This window comes from Capricornis sumatraensis, chromosome 18 (assembly GCF_032405125.1).
Source record: "Capricornis sumatraensis isolate serow.1 chromosome 18, serow.2, whole genome shotgun sequence".
Classification (NCBI taxonomy): Eukaryota; Metazoa; Chordata; class Mammalia; order Artiodactyla; family Bovidae; genus Capricornis; species Capricornis sumatraensis.
Genome location: NC_091086.1, coordinates 24,665,001 through 24,686,787, shown reverse-complemented (window position 1 = coordinate 24,686,787; position 21,787 = coordinate 24,665,001). Strand labels below are relative to the sequence as shown.

Sequence of the window (21,787 nt, the reverse complement as noted above, 5' to 3'; positions counted from 1 at the left end):
CTATGTGTTGGTCAGTTCTTATTTGGGATACTATGCTATGCAATCAGTTAAAAATTCTTAGTTTTAGAATGTAGCAAGTAAACATTTAACTCCTGGGATTACAGGGGAATGGGGTGCTGCTGGCATTCAGACCAGGAAAATTCTTTATTGTGAAAGGACTGTCTAGCATACTTGCTCCCACCTACTGTAGGCTAATAGTACCCTCCAGTCGTTGGCAGCTAACGCTCCCAGGCATTTCCAGATATCCTCTTAAGTACCTCTCTCTCTCATTTCTCTGCTGTTTCTTGTGGGGTTTTTTAAAAGTTTCTCTTTCTCTATTGGACCCACCCATTCAGGTCAAGTCTTTCTCATCTTAAAAAAAGTCTTTCTTGCCCTCATTGTCCCTGCTAGCTACTGACAGATTTTCTCCTTTCACATCCAAATATTTAGTTAATTCTTGCAAATAAAACTGTCATTCATTGTCACTGTTCTTGTGGAATTTTGTGCTGCTGCTCCCCCTTTTTTGAGAAAATGTGAAAGACTTTAAATTTATGATATATGCAAGATGGGAGTTAAATGATGTCAGGAGGATTCAGGAAAAGACTGTCTTTCAGTGTGTGTGGGTTCCGTCTGTAGTTGGTACTCCTAGAAAGAGCTGGACAGTGTTGAGTATGAAATGTGATGTTAGCACAGTGTTTTCTGTCTCTACAGAGAGAGAAAATAATATGCATTATTCCATAGGGACTTGTCCAATCAAAAAGAGGTTTCAGGCCTTGGGAAGGATGATTGTCTGGCTCTCCTTTGTCTAGAGATATTTGCCTTGGGAATTCAGTATTTGAAATCTGTCACATCTTTATTGCCCATGATGATTTTATTTAATAATTTCAAAGAAAATAAATCTGCCTCTTATACCCCAAGTTTTTTTGTAGAGGCTCAGAATTTTCAAATTTAACAATTCAACATTTATTGTCTTCCATTGCTAGGAAAAGGATGCTTACATCTACATAGGCAATATATCTTTGATCTCTTCTTGACTTTATTATATTTAGAGGCTTCTTCGTGGTTGCCATCCTAACATTTTACAGTGTACTTTTACTTTCCATTTGGTTACTTTCCCCTTGGTTAAACTTCACTGTTCCATAGGCTTTAGAAAACTTCTTAGGAAGTGGTCCAACCTCCAGATAAAACAGTTTCATTTATGGTTTGACCCAGGGATATGCAGTCAGGACTAGTTTCTAAGGGCAGTATTTATGGCTGCTGTGCCCCAAGGCACTGGGGCTCCTTCTTTTAGAATACTCATATTCTCCAGAGGGGCTGGCAGAAGAGACAACCCTACAGAGAGGCTCTGGTGCTCCGCCTGCAGTGCTTCTGCTGGAGGGCTGAGCAGACTGGCTAGCGGAGAGCCTTTGGTGGCCCACAGAGCCCAGCAGCCATGCAGGTGGATGAAGGGTGCACATGGTCAGACCTCAGGCAGAATTGCATGTGTTTGCACATCAGAATGAATGTGAAGCGCAAGTCAGGCCCTGTCTTCGCTGAGATTATTTGTTAGAATTAATTGACAGCATTAGAATCCACACCCTTAGAGTAGTGTTTATTTTTTAAATATACCTGAATGGGACCCTTTTTAAATTTCATCTTTTTTGATTGAAAAAACTAATGTTATTTTATATGTGTGTGTGCTTAGTTCCTAAGTTGTGTCCAGCTCTTTGTAACCCCATGGACTGTAGCCCACCAGGCTCCTCTGTCCATGGGATTCTCCAGGCCAGAATTACTGGAGCGGGTAGCCTTTCCCTTCTCCAAGGGATCTTCCCAACCTAGGGATTGAACCTGGTTTCCCACATTGCAGGTGGATTCTTTACCCTCTGAGCCACCAGGGAAGCCTGAGAATACTAGAGTGGGTAGCCTATTCCCTTTTCCAGGGGAACTTCCTGAGCCAGGAATCGAACTGGGGTCTCCTGCATTGCAGGTGGATTTTTTACCAGCCCTGATGATGATGATTTCATCGCCAAGTCGTGTCCAACTCTTGGACCCCATGGACTGTAACTTGCCAGGCTCCTCGGTCCATGGGATTTTCCAGGCAAGAATACTAGAATGTGTACTCTTTACTTCTCCTACTTTGCCACCTGAGCTACCTAACCATTTAAGATCATCTGTTTCTCTGTTTTCTATGCTATTACAGAAATTTTAAAACATAAGATATCTAAGATAAAAATTGACCAGAAAAAAAGAAAAAAAAAAAAAAGAAACTGACCAGGACTTCCCTGGTGGTCCAGTGGTTACGACTCCACATTCCCACTGCAGAGGATGCAGTTTTGATCCTTGGCTGGGAAAATGAAGATCCCACGTGCTGTGTGGCAGAAAAAAAAAAAAAATTGACCATAATTTTGATACTTAATCAAATCAATTTTTTAAAGTCATTGTCTCTGTACATTTTTTTGTTTCTGTGCTATTACAGAGCTTTATATCTTATATTTTCTTTTAAACAGTGTTTAGGTTCTTTTTTGTTACAATTGGTATTATTGATCTCTTAAGAGCCAAACACTGTAAAATGTCTGGTGTGTGTCTTCTATGTATGTCTATGATCTTACAGTCACATAAAAACATGAAAAGTTAAGATTTTAATTTGTTTAATGGAATTGATACCACAGTGGATTAAGTAGACAGATAGGACTTTCATTCTTAGTGTGTGCATAATACTAAGTTGCTCTTTTAAAGTCTTCTTTTAATTTTAAATTCTGTTTCTGTGATTTGAGTTAAATGAAATTGCACAGCCACTTAATACTTTTGTGTGATTTGGATTTTGGAATATTTGATTGACTGACTGTAAGAAGTCATGGAATCAGTTTCTTTATATTTATTCTGGTCTGCAAAAAAGCCCTGGTAGGTTCCAAAGGCTATGAAATACAAAGTTCTCGCTCCCCATCTGCAAAGAGTACACTGCTCCTAACAGGCAGTCTGGGCAGGGGCCAGTACAGATACATCAGTGTTTATGCCTCTCAAATTGTCGGTCATCCATGCATTTTGATATGTCTGCCATTCAAGTACAGCTGTCTAAGTCCACCTGAGACCAAGCTGAAGTAATGTCTCTTTCTGTTAAAGACCATTCAAAAGCCTTTCAGAATAGCTGACATAGCTGAATTTGGAGTGAGGTTATCTGTGTTTTGATCTTGACTGCCATTGCCTGGGTGTGTGACCTTGGCAAGTCACTTTACGTCTCTCGATTTTCAGTTCCATCAGCAGAATAGAGGGTTTGGTCTGGATAAGTTTTCAGAGCTTTTCTTGATTCAGGTGTGTTTTGATTTTTATGATTTCCTTTATGTCTGTGCTTAGCCAAAGCTCCAAGGACAGGAAGATGACACTTTACCAACTAAGGAAGCTCCAGATTTTACTTCTCATTTAGTTAAGTCTCAGAACAGTGAGGGGTGATACTTGAGTTAAATAAAGCACCCATAAATAAAAATAGTTTGTTACCCTGATTGTCAGTTGAGGCTCTTTCTAACGTTTGTGCCACAGTTGAAGGTAAGTCTGGAGTTCGGGACCCAAGGGCTGGGAGGGCAGGTAGAATTTGAACCATGTTTTCCAGAAGAACTGAATAATCCGAGAAGTTGGGGTAAGAATATCCTTTATTCCCCAAACATTTCTTTTCTCCGTCAGGTCCTGAAACTTGAACCCTCTTCGGAGTGTGTGCTTCTGCTCTTTTGTGATGCCCCGGCATACACTATGCTGGGGACATCACACCAGTCATGGAACCTGCACGGGAGTCAGGAGGCAGCCTGTAGGGCAAGGTAAGTGCGCTGGTTTGTTTTGTAGCTATGTTGTGTGGCTTTGTGAAATGTTAAATATATGCATTTATGCCCTTTGGGATATAAAGTGCCATTTCATCATTATATCCCAAGAAGCATAATAATTTTAATTGTGCAAAACCGCACAATATAGTTAAAAAATACAACCAAAAGCACAACCCTTCTGCATATTTTTAAAGGCTGATTGCATCTTCCTGAAAGGTTCCATGGCTGGTGTCTCATCTCTTGCATAGTGTCTGTTGATCCTATCAGGGCAGCCCACCACAGCACCTCAGAAATGGGGAGCAGTGAGTTTTCCTGTGATTTTTGTGCTGAGTGCCTCCTCTGAGTATATTTGGCATGGAAACTAGACATGACAATTCTTTTTGCAGGACGCCTTTAACCTTAGCTTTGATGGCTGCAGAGTGTGTGTGTTTGATAAAACAAGAGAATGAATGGTGGCTCTTTGGGCTGATTCGCCTCCTAGTACTTAGGACATGAGACTATTCACCCTCCATCCTTCTGCTTAGGGTGCAGGACAGTCTGTGTGGGTGTGTTCATGAACATCTGGCCACAGAATGGTATGGTATGAAACTGATTTATTGACGTGTGAATCATAGCTGACACAGCTTTCTGAATTGTGGAAAAAACAGATTCATCGAACAGGCCACATCGGACAGTGTTCACCCGAGCCATCGAGGCATGCGATCTCCACTGGCAGGATAGCCACTTGCAGCACATTATCAGCAGTGACCTATACACCAACTACTGTTACCATGACGACACTGAAAACTCCCTCTTTGACTCCCGCGGGTGGCCCCTCTGGCATGGTAAGTGGCCAAACCGGAAAGACATTTCCATGACTTACTTCTTTGTTTAGTTTCTATAGCATTACTGGAGTGGGAGGTGGAGAGTTGAGGGATTCAATGGGAGATGGATGAATGCTTGGCAATAGGAGTTTTTCATTCAAATCCAAGTTCAGAAATGGTTTCTTGTGTCTTTTTAATGGTATTTTGGGGGAAACATCTTACTGTTCTATCCCGTTTTTATAGATATATCGGGTAATGGCAACTTTCCCCCCTTCACTTTCTGTTTTAGAACACGTTCCTACAGCCTGTGCGCGAGTGGATGCGTTACGTTCTCATGGGTACCCCAGAGAAGCACTGAGACTAGCAATAGCCATTGTTAACACATTGAGACGACAGCAACAGAAGCAGCTGGAAGTGTTCCGAACTCAGAAAAAAGGTGACTGTGTGGAGGAGTTTGTTTGCACTGGAATGGGGTTCTTGGTGATAATGCCACTAGGTTTCATGCTCTTTGGCGGGGAGAGAGCTTCTACAGTTAGAGCCGTGGCGCTGGCTTTACTCACCGCTCTTTTGAAATGTTTAATAGCCAGCTAATCTGTGACAAGTTTTAGGCATTTTCCCTCTCTAGTTGAATGTTGTGAAACATAAGTTTATTTACTTTTGTTTCTTAGTTTCGTAAGTTAATTTTTTAAGGGGGAAGTTGTTTTGGGGGTTTTGTTTTGTTTTGTTTTGTTTTTACTGTTTGAGTTATGTAGCATATCTCAATTACCTAAAATGCAAGTTAACCAGATATATTTCATTCTGTGAAGAAATGTTTTAACTGTGACAATAAAAGCTCCAGTAGACTGCCTATGTTTGAATCCTGGCAAGAGGTCCCGGCTGGAGACCTTAGGCATTGACTTGACCTTATCTGTGGACTGGGGCCAGTTGAGAACTTGTCTCCTGGAGTTGAAAGATTAAACTAGTTATTTCCTCACATAATATAGAAGCACTGTAAAACATTTTAATTGTAATAACTTGTACATCAGGACATGATGTGTATTTAAAGTGACCAAATAGAACTCCTGGATTTTTTAGATTCTGTAAATAACCTTTGATGAGCTGTCAACTGACAGAACATACTTAACTCCTCTTTGTCTCAGTTTATTAATCTTTTAAATTTTAAATAAGCATTACTTAGTAATAATAATTGCAACAGAGTTATATTACACGCATAAGGCCCTGATCAGAAGAAAGAAATACAATGCTTTCTCTTATTAATCCATGTGCTTCTTTTTCTTCTGTACATGTAGATCTTTTTAATTTTCCTTTGGTATGATTGTTTTGTTTTCACTCTGGAATTTTATATCTTATTCAGAGAGAAGTAGTTTTAGTTGTGATTTTTGTTTTGGCTTATATTTTTATTTTATTCCTTGGGCAATTATACACATATCTAGCATATAGCTGAAAATTATCAAAAGTTGAAGTGGGCTGGAGATTAGACTGTTGTAATATTTTATATCCTCTATATTAAAAGTATTAAAAATGTTAACTAACAGTCATTTTTTGATGAAAGAAAGTTCCAAAGTTACCACATGAGCCAAAAAAGGGGGAGCTCAGATAGGACCGGAATGTCATATCCCTGAAAGTCATTGCTTTGTCCGGTTCCTCATGTTCATCATATTATCATCACTGGCTACCAGATATATTTGCAGAATATGTTGTTTGGCCCTTTGTAAAATTTTTCTGAAGTCTCTCCCTTCACCTAAACACATACAATATATGGCCAAGAGGCGTTTACTTCTGAAAAGTAGAAAGGATAAAAATAGGCTAAGAGAGAACAAAGTATTTTTTAAATTGCAACAGGACAGCTTGCTCTTGATGATCATTGGAGTTTTGAAACTTTATTGCTCTTTACTAAAAAATGTTTTTTAAATGAATTTAATTTAAATGTTACAATATTTAAGAAATACAAAATGTAAAAATGTTAGTTCATGTAGATTAAGTTGAAACACACATTGAGGTATTAATAGCTGCCTTTGAGGTCTCAGATTTGTTTCTCTTTTATCCTTTACATCATGAAAATTTTAAATTCAGACTATTCTTTACTAGTACTACATATCTATATATCTTTCCCTACTTTATTTTTGTTTGCCCATATTCAGATAATAGGTGTTTTTGTACTGTTACAATTCCAAATTGCTCTAGCAATTCTTTCTTATGGGGCCAAGATTAGTAAATAAAATATCTTGTACATTTTCAATAATACTTGGCATATGTCAACTTTTAAAAAGATTGATATAATTGACATACAACATTGGTTTCAGGTATACAACATGATTCCATATTTATATATGTTTTTAAATGATTGCCACAGTAAGTCTAATACACATACACACATATGGAGAGAGAGAGAGACAGACAGACAGGCTTGTTGCTAAGAGTAATACTCATGTTTCTGTTTTCATCCTGGTTGTGTATATTAAAAATCAGTGACAGAAACTGAAGGGAAAGTCCCTTCCAAGGAATCTAGTGCTCAGTTTCCATAAATTGTAATACATTGTGCCAGCCCATGCTTTATTTTTATTTACTAACAGTTGGTAGTCCAAAACCGAAGACTTCTACAGGAATATTGAACTTGGTGGAATAGCTCTGTAGCTATTTACAAGCCAATATTTTCCTTGTTTATTTTATATTATATGTAGTTTTTATTGTACTTTCCTTCAAGAACGAACTACTACTATTTATTATTTTAGTAAACACTTACATGTAAAGTACTGCATTGCTTACAGTAGTGGAGTGTATCCTAAAGTATTTGCAGCTCTTTTCTCAGCACTCTAACTTGAGAATTTTAAAGTTCTAACATTCCCTGAAGAAAATGAAAAGGATACATTCCATCCAAATTATGTCGTCTTCTGTTGTAGTTCCCCTTTGTGGAAAAGTTTCTCTCTTAAATGGCTTACATATCCATGATAAGGAAGATTCTTGTAAGGTGATAGGGGAGTTCAAGTCTGACCCAGAGTATAGCTGCTCTTTAGACTCTATTTTAGATGACTCAGTGAAAAGAATATCTTCTTAATAAAGTTGTAGTTAGTTAGCCAATGATAATTCCAGGGGAAATTCTTAGTTCTCTTTAAAGCCATTCCTAGGAGGTGAGGAGAGTTGTCCTTAGCTTCTCAGGTGAAAAGTTGGAATTCATTTTTCCTCATACATTGTAATTTAATAGTGTAAACAATAATGTCAACCTAGTACTCTGGACATGAATTAAATAGATGTTTGAGAGTTTTCCTGGGCAGTTAACACTATTTATATTGATTCACAGATGACCCTTTAGAACTTAAAATAGCTCACAAGTTGGGGTTTTACGAAACCTTGTTTTTTAATTAAAGAGGAATTTTGAATTGAACGTAGCATTAATTTGTGAGGATGCTGCTATTAGATGGTAAAGCCTTTCTTTCCTCTACTTCTCTTCTTATCTCAATTCTCTTTTCTTACACAGAGCTACCCCATAAAAGCATAACCTCAATAACCAATCTGGAGGGCTGGGTTGGACACCCCCTGGACCCCGTGGGCACACTTTTCAGCAGCCTTATGGAAGCCTGCCACACTGATGCCGAAAGCTTCCCTGTGTTCTCAGATTTTACAGGTAAGAATAAAACATAAAAATAAAACAATGAAAACATTGACGTTCACCCCATGTGCTTCCCCCCCAAACCCTGAATGGCATTCGCCACTGACCGTTGTTCTTCACTGTTTCTTTTATGAATCCATGTAGTTCACAGGACTAGTGGTCAGCAGGAAATGGGACTCCCACTTTTTAGGCAGGCTTCTCAAACTGGGAAAAGTCCTGGAGTTGACAGTTGGCAGCATGTATCAAGAACCTACAACTACGCATTCCCTTCTAATCAGTGATTGTATATCTAAGAGTTTATCTGTGTTTCTTACTGTTTTCCAGCATAGAGATATAGAATAAGGATATAGCATATGGCAGGGAAGAAGGTTGGTACCTTTGCTGCCGCCATGACTGGCTTAGCTTGGAGAGTTAATTATCTAGCCTGTGGTGGTTGCCCTCGTGGATTTTGGTGACCCTAACTCTTATCAGGAGGGTGAGGGTATGACTCTGAATCTACTTTCCTTGGGAGTTTGACAGTTGAAGTTTGTTAAGAATTTCTAAATAGAAGCACCTTAACAGTGATAAGACAATGTTCAAAGAATCGTTCTCTTTTGACAACTGATGACTCTGATAACAAAAAGGACCATGAAATTGAGTTACATATATGTTGTGTTCTCTACTGTTTTTATTATAAATTACAACATTATGGTAATAAAAGTATGAAAAATTTTCAATTCTAAGTTTTAAAAAATTGGTAACTATTACAGTCATGTAATTTTACTCTTGGTTAATTAAAAATTTGTTTACTGTTAAGTATTCTTAGTATCTCTTCTTAGATTTATGGTTTTCTTTGGTGATTCCTTTTTAAGTGAGAGAAAAATAGTTGTACTGTGCTTTCCCCAGAACATACACATTTAGTCAATTGATGGTCATTTTTTTAAAAGATATTGGAAAACTATATACTTTCACATGGTTTTCCAGCTTTCTTGGAGCTAAGTCAATAATTCGTTTAAGAGTTCAGGCTAAAATATTAATAGATTGTGCCTGTCAGAGCATCTGCAAAAGTAGTTTCTGAACTCTGATTTCTTCTGTGACAGAGAGTATGGGACAGTGCAAGTCTCTGGAATACCAGCATCTACCTGCACACAAATTCCTAGAAGAAGGGGAATCCTATCTAACGCTGGCTGTGGAAGTAGCCCTAATAGGGCTGGGACAGCAGCGGGTCATGCCTGATGGGCTGTACACCCAGGAGAAGGTTTGCCGCAATGAGGAACAGCTCATCTCCAAGCTTCAGGAGATTGAATTGGATGACACACTGGTGAAAATTTTTCGCAAGCAAGCAGTCTTCCTGTTAGAAGGTAACTGATAACTTCTCCACTTGTTTAGCCCATTTTACTTAGGCACTCCGCTTTCTTCTGTTGGGAATACTGTTTGCGTACATTTAATACAGTAGTTATCCTGACTGTATGGTCGCTGAGTGTCACAGGCATGCTCATTCTCCAAAAAGTAGTATCACTTAATAAAAACGTACAGATGTTTAGATGTTTATTATTTATTAGGTGGTCATGTAAGCAGTGAACCTGCTAGAAGTGAGCCCTATTTGAATGTCACAAGCTTTGAAAAGGACTGTTTTTATTTAAACTGTTGTTCTTGAGATAAATGTAAATTTGATATTTAGTGAATTATTGCTGGTAGCCATATTCCTTTGATATATTAAGTAAGAAAATGGAAATTGGTTGGCATTCCTCCAAATTATTGGCTGTTACATGACTTCTGGATTTTGAACCTGACATTTGCACGTGCTGATAAAGGACCAACAACTGTAGCAGTGAATTTTCACTGTGCTAATTATTTCAGAAAATTCATTAGGTGTAGATTCATCAAGGTAAAAGTTTCATAGAATCTCTAAGGCAAAGTCAAGTTTTCTTCTTTCTGTAAGGTCAAGAGAAAAGTGAAAATATTAGTTGCTCAGTCATGTCCAGCTTTCTGTGACCCCATGGACTGTAGCCCGCCGGGCTCCTCTGTCCATGGAATTCTCCAGGCAAGAATACTGGAATGGGTAGCCATTCCTTTCTCCTGGGATCTTCCTGACCCAGGGATTGAACCCCAGCTCCTGCACTGCAAACAGATTCTTTACCATCTGAGCCAAACAGACAAATCCCCAAATTTTAACTGATATTTTTTAAAATGTTTTTTCCTTGTCAACAATAAGTGTACTTAATGTGGCAGCCTACTCTTTTACTGGAGAAGGAAATGGCAACCCACTCCAGTATTCTTACCTGGTGAGTCCCATGGACAGAGCAGCCTGGTGGGCTACAGTCAGTGGGGTCACACAGAGTCAGACAAGACTGAGGCAGCTTAGCATTAGCAATCTTTTACACAGATTTGGGAGATGTCAGAATTTTTTAATTGCTTCCATCTCTCCAAGTACATGTGTGTTATTTTTGTGAGATTCTCTGTGATTGATAAGCTCATAGAATATGGTTTATTTGTCTTATATTTGGAATGACTATACTTAGGGAAGGGATTTAGAGAAAATAGCATTTCAAAACCTCTCTCATATATCCAAAGCTAAAGATCTAGTTGAAAAAAGTTTTTTTCATTAAATGCACTTTACATTTATATGTTTTAGAAATACAGGGTTTTTTATGGTGGCTCTTAGTAACTCTTGGTAAACTGTCTTTTGATTTTCATTATCCTGAAGGAATAGAAGAGGATGTGTGCTTTTCAAAGTTGATAGTGTCTGATACCTGTTCATCACTTACTTATCTATATGTCTTCATGTTCATTACTTATGAATATTTTTAAACTTTGTTTTACTCTTTGATTAGTCCATACTTTCTGGTTAAACATTTTAATTAGAACTATGCCCAATAAGGAGTGCTGATGACTTATCCCAGCCTCCTCTCCTTTCCCAGCCTTGCTCAGCCCACAAAGAGTGGGTGGTGCAAGACAGGAAGAAGTCCAAGGGGAAGCCAAGGGGCCATTTCTATAAACTCCAAAAGATAAGTGCTCCATGACAGAATCAGCTGCACTGGGCACCAAGCTCTTGATGCACTGATGCTCTGTGAATTTCAGGGGCAAATTAGTTAGCGGACTTAAGTATCTGAAAAAGAGGGAGCAGCGGCCCTGTATTGTTGCTGAGTGTTAGTCGCTTCTGGACATACTGTGGGCATACTGGAAAAACACTGCTGGGGGACTTAACTTCCAGATTTCAGTTTTTCACTTTTCAGTACACTGGAGCTCAGGGATTACACTGATTATTCATTGACAAATAATTCTGTGATACCTGACTCAATGTTTTGCTTGTTGGGAAGTGCTGTTATATTGATTATGCATCCTGGCTTTCCCTGCATAGTACAGAAAGGGAACTTGATGGTTTAAGGGAAATGCTGAAAGGAAATGGAGGAGAGATAAAGAAGAAAAATAGATGTTTGCTATAATTAGTCCTTAATAAAGTAGAGTTCATGTCTTACTCTGCTCAAGCTGCCATAAAAAAATACTACAAGTTAGATGCTTAAACAACAGAAGTTTATTTCTCACAGTTTTGGAGGCTGAGAAGTCCAAGGTCGAGGCGCTCGCTAATTCAGTTTCTGGTGAGGGCCCTCCTCCTGCTTGCGCAGGGCTGCCTTCTCTCTGAGTTCTCACAAGGAAGAGACAGCATTCACTCTGTCTCTTCTTCTTACGGGACACTAATTCTGCTGGACCAGGTCAGGGCCCCTATGACCTCATTTAACCTTAATTACTTCCATAAAGGCCCTATCTTCAAATACACTCACGTTGGGAGTTAGGGCTTTAACACAGGAATTTGAGAGGAGGGCAAGCCTTCAGTCTATAATAGTAACAAATAATTTGGCCTCATATGAACTAAAGATAAAAACTGTAATGCTATATCAACTTTTTACTAATATCAGATCAGTAAAACATTTTTAAATATCTTTAGTTTGTCTTGGTAAAAAAGTGGTCTACATGACTTTTAAAGTACTTAAATAAGGAACAGTTCAAAACTGCTAACCAAAGAATGAAACAATGACATTTAAAAACAACTTCTGTTAGTTTAAAATGATCTAAAATATATCATGCTCTTAGCGGAGTGCCCAGTTCAATAACTCCTCTCACCGTTTCCTCTAAACTGCATTTCTTGCATTCTAAACCCTTCACCAGACTTAGTTTTCTCATGGAAATCAAGTGTATTATGTCCTTTGAGCAGTAATGTGATGGTTCATAATTCTAGAGTCATGAAACCAATGTTACCCAAAGGTGACATGGAAACTAATTTACAAAACAGTTTACAGTAACTGGACCTCACAGTACCTAAGCGGAAAGTAGTTGAACTAACCACTGTGGTTTCCTTTCAAAATTTGTTTTAAAAGTTGGTATTGCCCTTCGTAAGGTAGCAAGCATTTAGAGAGCACAAAGGGGAAGTCAGCTCTGCCACGATGCCTGTCATAACTTCTGAGAAATGAATTTTGATAGCTTCAATATAAGTTTGCTTTTGAAATTGATCTTTTGAAGCCCAAATGGTGGCAGACTCAGTTACTTTTTTCTTTTGCTTACGGTGAGTATTATTCTATTTTTTATTATTAATCACTTTCTGAGAATTAACATCTATTTCTCCTTATTAAAAGCAGCAATACTTAAGAGTCTTTGTACTGGAATTTGTGGTTCAGAATCTCCATCCCTCACCCTGAAGCAGAGCACTCTTTTCTGGAAACCTGGCTTATCTGTGCCCCTACAGCTGAGTCTGGAGCAGGTTCCAAAGTGAAGCTGTAGAGTCATTTGTGTATTTGAAAATCTGGATGCTTAGATCTCACACATTGAGAGAGGGCCTGTCTTAAGTTCAGTGAGGTTTCCTGCTTCCTTATTTCCCGAAGCAGTTGTAATGTGAACAAGCTCCGCCCCCTAGTTGTGTGATTCTCCTTTCAGCTGTGCTGCAGGGAGTTGTTCCTGAAGTGAAGTTGATGTCGTATACTCTACCCTGTAGCATCATTTCTGACTTAAGAATTGTATTCATTTCAATCACGTCACTTAGATTACATTCTTCACTAGATTAACACTGTTTATAACTTTACATAAGAAATTTATACTTTACAAGAAGTCTTAGTTCCTTGTTTAAGAATGTAAAATGTATATGCTCTCTTCCTACAGCCGGCCCATATAGTGGTTTAGGCGAAATAATCCACCGGGAGAGTGTTCCAATGCACACATTTGCCAAGTATCTCTTCACCTCTCTCCTACCTCATGATGCTGAACTGGCATACAAAATTGCACTGAGAGCAATGCGGTACGTATTCCGCCCCGTGGGCAGAGGCGATCCAAATCCCCACCAGGAAAAATGGCTGTTAGCTAACTTCTCGCTCATCCATGTTTCTTGTAGGCAGCAGGAATCTGAAGAAGCTATTCGTGCTTCTTGAGTTGTGGCGGTGGTAGTTTGTTGCCTCGTTTGGCTTTTGTTTTAAAGTAAGGGAAAGAGGGTATTTTTGTCGGCCGTCACACTCACGTTCATGTAGCTTTATCCTACTTTGTCTTGAAGCTAGAGTTTGAGACTAGAGAACAACTTCAGGTTGGGTTTAGTCACAAGGCAGCAACCTTCCTAAATAACTCATTATTTTGAAAAAATTAGATTTTTGAAACAGTGGTAAATAATACATATACTTGGCTGAATATAATAATTGAGGAAGCCCTTCACACCTGCTGCAGTTATACATTCCCGTCAGTAGTGCAGGAGAGCCATCTTGGCACGGAAACACCTTTGCACTCAACTGGAGAATGAGAGAAGGTGGGAGCTCTGTCTGGCATGGACGGCATCCCCGTTCAGGGGTCGTCCAGGATTTGCCTGCCTCGGCTCTGTTCCCATCACCCTCAGTCCCTTTTTCAGTAATAATAACTAAAACACGTTGTCCTCTGCTGCTGACTTTTCTGTTTTCTCCTCCTTTATAAAGTCAGTTCACAAAGTAATTATTTTCATCATGAATTTGTGCTAGCTGAATATTTTTTAATGCTTTCAAGATTGCATTTTTCAATCTTATATATAGTCTTTTAAACTTTAAGGATCTGGAAGAAATAATCTACTTTCTTAAAACGTGAGCTTTTTCCTTTTGTCTTTTTTTTCTTTTTTTTTTTAATCAACACACTTGTTAAAGTGCAGATCAGACCCTGTTATTGCCACCTAAAGACACACCTCCAACTTGAGATGTTGGAAAATAGTTTGATTCCACAGAAACTTTTTAGCCAGGCATTCAAAAACAGTGCCTTTCCTGTATAACTTAAAAATCACAGGAGTCCTCTTTTTTATGCAGCAATGGAGTGTGTATTCATGTATGTATTTTTTGTCCCTGTGTGTCATTGTGAATGGAGGCGGCTGCTGCTGCGTCGCTTCAGTCGTGTCCGACTCTGTGCGACCCCATGGATGGCAGCCCACCAGGCTCCCCAATCCCTGGGATTCTCCAGGCAAGAACACTGGAGTGGGTTGCCATTTCCTTCTCCAATGCATGAAAGTGAAAAGATAAAGTGAAGTCACTCAGTCATGTCCAAGTCTTCGCGACCCCATGGACTGCAGCCCACCAGGCTCCTCCGTCCATGGGAGTCTCCAGGCAGGAGTACTGGAGTGGGGTGCCATCGTGTATGGAGGCTAACGTCTTTTAATTTGACATACTTTCTTGCCAACATGAAATCTCATTAACATATCGGAAAAACCTTAAAAGTTCTCTTGTCTATTTTTTAAATATATAAAAAAATAACTAACATAAGCAAAAGTCCACCACCAAATTACTTTATACCACTTGGTTTGTATTTTAGAGCACAATTTTATAAGTACGTTCCTATTCCTATTTTTGGAAGCTGACAGATGAAGACAGGTGCTCTGCTCTGTACTAAGATTTGTGCTCCTGTGCAAAGGGAAGGATGCTAATGTTGTGATGCCACCAGATGCTATTGCCTCAAATCCTGTTAAGTTTAAGGGTAAAATAGCGTAAGGTTTCTCTGTGCTTCTGGCTTATGTGAAGGAATCTATCAGGAGGGAAGAGGCTTACTTTTCTAACACTCAGAAACTCATCTATGTCTGCCCTTGGTGGCTGCCAAGGCAGAATGTTCATGGGGAATTTTAGCAGGGCACAGGGGAATTGTTACCACTTCTTTTCCACCTGCCACATGCCCTCAGCCAAAGGGCTGCTGTGGGAGAGAGGTGGTGTGAACTATTAGAGCATCTCTAGTATGCTAGGCCAGAGAAAGCAATGGCACCCCACTCCAGCACTCTTGCCTGGAAAATCCCATGGACGGAGGAGCCTGGTGGGCCGCAGTCCATGGGGTCGCTAAGAGTTGGGCACGACTGAGCAACTTCACTTTCATACATTGGAGAAGGAAATGGCAACCCACTCCAGTGTTCTTGCCTGGAGAATCCCAGGGACGGGGGCGCTCATGGGCTGCCATCCATGGGGTCGCACAGAGTCGGACACGACTGAAGTGACTTAGCAGCAGCAGCAGCAGTATGCTAGGCAGAGAAGGTACTGGCACCCCACTCCAGTACTCTTGCCTGGAAAATCCCATGGATGGAGGAGCCTGGTAGGCTGCAGTCCATGGGGTCTCTAAGAGTCGGACACGACTGAGCGACTTCCCTTTCACGCATTGGAGAAGAAAATGGCAACCCATGCCAGTGTTCTTGTCTGGAGAATCCCAGGGACGGGGGAGCCTGGTGGGCTGCCGTCTCTGGGGTCGCACAGAGTCGGACACGACTGAAGTGACTTAGCAGCAGTATGCTAGGAGTGAATGTTCTTCTGGATGGATTCTGATACTGTTTCCAGCCTCTGGGAACAGCCAGGGGAACAGGAAGGAAAAGAGACTTGTGGCTTAACTTGCTTCTTAGTCTTTCTAGAAAGAGAGGGGAAGTCCTGAAGAAAAGTGCTTTCACAATCATTTTCCCATCTTTCCAGGAATGTTGACTAGTTTCCTCTATGGCAACTCTGGAAAGATCTGTCTATGAATATAAGGATACTCCAGATTTTTAAAAGGCTAACTAGCAACCCCACCAAAATTCTCACTACTAAATTGCCACCGTCTAATCTCTATGTCCCTACATAAAAGGAAAAGGGAGGGAGGCATTTGACCTGTCAGAGCAGTAACTGCTGTTGGGCGAGGCCCCAAGCCCAGCGTCACACTCGAGCCCACAGACCCCTCCTGGCCCCCAGCTCTTACTCCACAGTCCCTGACACTGGCGTACTTGAGTGAAGGTCAGTATTTTTGATGGCTGTAAAAAAAAAAACTATTGCGGTTACAGCTACTCTGCTAATCTCGTTGGTGCTTGTATTTGGACAAGACCACTAAGCATGTGCTTTGTTTCAGTAGTTGTTCTTTATAAGTCAACATTCTTAAAGACAGATTGATTAAAATAAGAAATGGTGCTGAGTTTGTAAGACTGTCAAGGGACAAATACTCAGGTCATTTGCACTCATCATCTGTAATGTGATTGATACAACATTTTCTAACTACAGATTTCTGAAGTATAAGCAACTAATTCTGCACAAAGGATGACTATATGGATAGGAAGTCATTTTTGTTTTGCTTTCCCTCTCATTTTAGGAAGTTAAACTTATTCGTCTCAGCTATACAGTGATCCCTAACTCTTTATCATCTCAATCTTAAATATCCACTTCACTATCAGTTTCTTTTGATTTTTATTTTTCAGCGAATTATAAGGTTCAGAAATTTTACAGTAGGTAAACACTAAGACTTGTGTTTCAAAGCTCTCTATTGTTACATATCTTCATTTCCTTGAATATTCCCATTTTCTGAATGATGCTAAAGAAAGGAAACCCTTAGGTTTAGATAGTGAGCCATTAATGAGGTAACTTTAGCATCTGGACAGCAGAGCATAGCTGTACCAGCTCTCCCCTCACCAAGGACCTGAGCAGTCTCTCCCAGCGTGTCCTCTCTCCTCTGGCTTCCGGCCAGTCCCTGTGGCCCAGGTGGTAACTGAGCGCTGCCTGCCTTGTCTTATCATTACAGGTTGCTAGTATTGGAATCTACTGCTCCAACGGGAGACCTCACCCGCCCACACCACATTGCATCAGTTGTTCCCAACCGATACCCTCGCTGGTTCACTCTAAGCCACATAGAATCCCAGCAGTGTGAGCTGGCGTCCACTATGCTAACTGCAGCCAAAGGTACTGGGTCAGCCTGAGGTCTTGTGATTATTTCGTGAATTTGCCTCTTAAGGGTCATGTTTTCCATCACATTCTCAGTGGTTGGAGCTTATGTTGTAAAGGATTCTTTTCTTTAGATGTTAGCTTAGGAAGCAAAACAGGTGCTACTCATTTGAGCCAACATTTTCCTCATTTAACTGCATCGTTAAACTTGCTCCTAGCAGAGTTCAGGTTTAGTCACTATGGCATGTAAATGGTGGGTGAGCTCCAGAAGCAGATTAAAAAGTTGGGTTCCACTTTTTTCTCCCTGAAATATTCACCAGAAATACATCAGTAGGAACCTGAGAGAACGATTTGCTGTCTCTTATTGGTTCTGGTTCCCACTTGCCTTTAGTCACTGAGGGTGTGTCTCAGTGTATCTTTTTATCAAGGTGGAATGCACGGATATTGCAATAACCTTGAGACACTTAGTTGGGCCATCTGTGAACATTACGTGGTGTAAATTAAGTTGTGCTTTGTGTCTTGCTCCTTTTTAAACTCCCTTTGTGTGTGTGTGTCTGGTTTTTTTGTTTGTTTTGCTCTGCCTTGATTCTGTTTCCCCCTGTTCACTGCAGGTGATGTTCGAAGGCTGGAAACAGTGTTAGAATCCATCCAGAAAAACATTCACTCCTCATCCCACATCTTCAAGCTTGCCCAGGATGCATTTAAAATAGCAACTCTCATGGACAGTTTGCCAGACATCACTCTTTTGAAAGTGTCCCTGGAGCTGGGCCTGCAGGTACGTGACTGTGGTTTTTCCTGGGGTGACACGGGCTGCTAATAAAGCATCATCCTCAGACTGTGTCTGCTTGTTTGGGTGTTTCAGTGCAGGCCCATGACTCTCTGGTGCACAGGTCTGCTAGACCTCAGGAGAGCACTGCGCTTCACATAGTCGTTCCAGCTGAGCCACACTGCAGCTGCATGTGTAGGACTGTGCAGTTTAGAAGCCCTGTTGGTGTCTTTCAACAAAAAAAAGCATCTTCTGTACTAGAGCCTTAACCTCACTGTTTCTCCTTTAATGAATGAAGAAGAGTTATTCCTGTACATGACTTAAGCTCTTGTGTGTAATAAAGAGTCAATTGTTAGGGTTCTATTTTTAGAGGAAGTACGGATATTTATTGATGTTTTTTCATTTTCATAACAGATGGACAGTTCGTCTCCTTTTTATAACCCTGAGAAAATTAGGTAAAGGAAGAGGGATTGGGTCTGGTTTCAGCTTCAGCAAGCATGCTTAGACATATTATCAAGGACACTTTGAATTAGTTATTTAAGTAGATGTTGCTTCCTCAGAGTATCTGAAAAGATTACTGTATAAATCAGGAACTGAAAAGTTTATGTTTCTACTTTTCTCAGGGAATCCCTATTAACATTTGTGTTTTTCCCTCCATAAAAAAGCAGTAAAAGAAATTGCCACTTTCTGATTTTCTAAAGTATGGGGATTAGAATGCCCCGGTTAGATGATTCATACAGTTTTCTAGTTATGGCTTCTCCTTTCAGTGATTAATAAGGTTAAAGAATTAGATTACAGGAGAATGCCCTTGCCATATATATAGTACTCTACAAGTAGAGGGCATGGGAAATTATACTTAAAGCTATATGATGACATTTTAGAAGTTTCTTTTTAGAAATAACTTCATACTGTTTGGCTTATTTTTGTTATTTGCCTCAGAGATATGATGCAGAAAGAGCCATTAACATGAGCTTTCTGGCTATTTGGAATTCTGGCAGATTATTCTGGTAGATTACTAGGAGCTTGCTCCCTGCTTCATTCTTCCTGGGACCCAGGAAGGAATCCCATAGACCTTTCCAAGAGAGTATTATGTTCCTAGAGGTTCTGAATCTTAAAAAATGAGGGAAGCAGAAAGATATGGTTGATTTTATTTAGGAATCTGTTAGAAAGTAAAAAACAAAATTAGATTGCTAATGATGCCAAAGGTGATTTCCTTCTATAGACTTGTGCTTATCTTCTTAATCATCAGGAAGGAACAACCAGAGGTTGAAGAAATAACTAAAACAATTATTTTTTTAAAAAATGGAAGGTTCTCAGTCAGAATTGATTCATGAGGTGGCTCAGAGATTCAGAAGCTTGGAATGTTAAAGATGGGGAGGAGAAGAGCACGTGGGCCATGTTTAATGTGCCAGTCCAGCCTTTTGAGTTTTGCAGATGAGAAAAGTGGTTGATTGAGTGGCTTGCCCAGGATGCCACATCTAGCCAGTCGGCCCACCAGGAGTAGAACACAAACCTCCTGCCTCCTAGGCTGGGACAAGACCAGCGAGGGAAGCCGTAGACAAATCCAAGTTCATTTGCAGATCTTTGCTCCAAATAAGGCTCTCCATCCTCCTGGTAGTAGGGAGTGTACCTAGTATTAATAATTTATACCTTGGGGTGAACTGTTTTCTTTTTCATTGACTTGGTATAACCTTCCAAAGCATTCTGTTATCCTGTCTTTATAGGTTATGCGAATGACACTGTCAACCTTAAATTGGCGGCGACGGGAGATGGTGAGGTGGCTGGTAACATGTGCTACTGAAGTGGGTAGGTAGAATCAGGAGGGAGCTTCCCCAGGTGCCTTGTGGTCAGGTTCAACTTGTCATCTCCAGATACATACAGGAACATTTTCACTCTTTCACTTTGGCGTCTCCAAGGCTCCTGCCCCTTCCAGCAACCTACAGGGCCTCCCTTCCCCCCACCCTCCCTTCCACCTCCAGTTATACCCCCTTGCACTGCTCCTGTCACATCTGTGGGGCTCCAGTGTCTTATCTAAAATGGAATAGGCCAGGGAGTAAACCCTGTGTATTCAGTTGTTCTGTCACACTTAAGGTGCCTTTAGTAGCTTCTTGTGATAATCAGATTTACAGTTTTCATATTCCAGAGTGGAATGAATATGAAACTTTGGTAGGGAAACCATCTTTGAAAATACCTTCAGACTCTGGGTTAGGGGTTCACAGCACTTCAATGAAAATGATATAAAGTTATCTCGTTGCTCTGAGTTTTTCCTTCATTATCTGAGGGCATTTCTCAAGGTACCCAGCAGAGAAGTGACCACTGGGTGTGGTTTAGGTGCGCGTTCAGATGTATGAGAATTTTTAGTAGCCACAAGAAGATCTGGGCTGCACATATAGGTGCAGTTTGTGAAACCCTTCAGCCAACTAGCTCCTCTCTGCAGCAGTGAGTCAGAACTAAAAAGCCCAGACATTCCTGGTGAGAATGCCAACACAAACCAAATAGTGGCTGTTTAAAATGAATATTGGTTAAACAGCCACCATTTCTTCCCGTTTGCATCAGAAAAGGATATATACCTCTTGCTGAGAATACACTGCCACCTCAGTGTGTATCTAAAGACTGACACAGCAGATACCGTAAAAGCATTTTCCATGTTGTTTCTTTTTTGTTAATCTATAATGGTATGTTATCTTGGAAAGCAGGAAATTGGTCTCAATATAAAAGTTATATTATTGACGTGATGCTTTAGTACATCAATACAAAGATAATACCGGTTCAAAAACTACCACACCACTACCCTACCCTGCACCAAGACAGAGGCCTAATTCCTCTTAGATTTAGTGCCTGCTTTTTAAATGGCTCACATGTAGGATTTTCCTACAGCTGAGGCACATTGATCTGTGTACTTAGAATGACGGTTAAACCTTGTCATCCATTTCAAACATTTGAGTCATCTGTATGTCTGCTTCTGTTGACTTTTTTCTCTCTGATTACAGGTCACATTTCCTTGCTTCTTTGTGTGTTTAATCATTTTGTACTATGTGTACTTTAAACTTGGGCACACACACACACATATCACATAAAGACTCCCTATTCTGGTGAGAGTTGTACTTTCTCTGACTCACAGTCTGTAGTGGGAAACTGACAGGAGGCCCCAGTGAACTGGAACTCATTAGCAAAAAGCCATTGTCTGAAATGGCAAGCAAGCAGCAGCACAGCGCAAATACCAGCTACCGAGAGGATTCGTTCTTTATTACAGGAAGTTCATGTTCCTTAGGCATTTCACTGAATAACAATCTATCATAACCTTGTTCTAAAAGGTTGCTCCCAGGCACATTACCTTACAGGATTTTCTGGCCGGGCTCATGTTCTGTGATAGTTAAACAGTGTAAGCATTGATTAAAGAGTGGAAGTAAGGCGAGACCCCCGGGCAGCCAGTCAGTAATGGGGCTTCTCTGTGTTCTTGGCAGGTGTTTATGCCCTGGACAGCATCATGCAGAGCTGGTTTACACTCTTTACTCCCACCGAAGCCACAAGTATTGTTGCCACCACTGTGATGTCCAACAGCACCATCGTCCGCCTCCACCTGGACTGCCACCAGCAGGAAAAGCTGGCCAGCAGCGCCCGGACACTCGCGCTGCAGTGTGCCATGAAGGACCCTCAGAACTGTGCCCTCTCCGCGCTGACCCTGTGTGAAAAGGATCACATAGCTTTTGAGACGGCGTACC

At 40.4% G+C, this 21,787-nt stretch overlaps 1 protein-coding gene across 1 annotated transcript in view; it reads left to right on the top strand.

Annotated features, from left to right (window-relative positions):
- ZSWIM6 (zinc finger SWIM-type containing 6) overlaps positions 1–21,787 on the top strand; it is a 208,324-nt gene that overhangs the window by 185,927 nt on the left and 610 nt on the right. The window contains exons 6-14 of the mRNA XM_068990563.1: positions 4,415–4,591; positions 4,860–5,006; positions 8,046–8,192; positions 9,257–9,517; positions 13,308–13,443; positions 17,160–17,317; positions 17,911–18,074; positions 19,790–19,871; positions 21,530–21,787. The exon at positions 21,530–21,787 is cut by the window's right edge and continues 610 nt beyond it. Coding sequence (XP_068846664.1) covers positions 4,415–4,591; positions 4,860–5,006; positions 8,046–8,192; positions 9,257–9,517; positions 13,308–13,443; positions 17,160–17,317; positions 17,911–18,074; positions 19,790–19,871; positions 21,530–21,787 — 1,530 coding nt within the window. The remainder of the gene's footprint in view (positions 1–4,414; positions 4,592–4,859; positions 5,007–8,045; positions 8,193–9,256; positions 9,518–13,307; positions 13,444–17,159; positions 17,318–17,910; positions 18,075–19,789; positions 19,872–21,529) is intronic.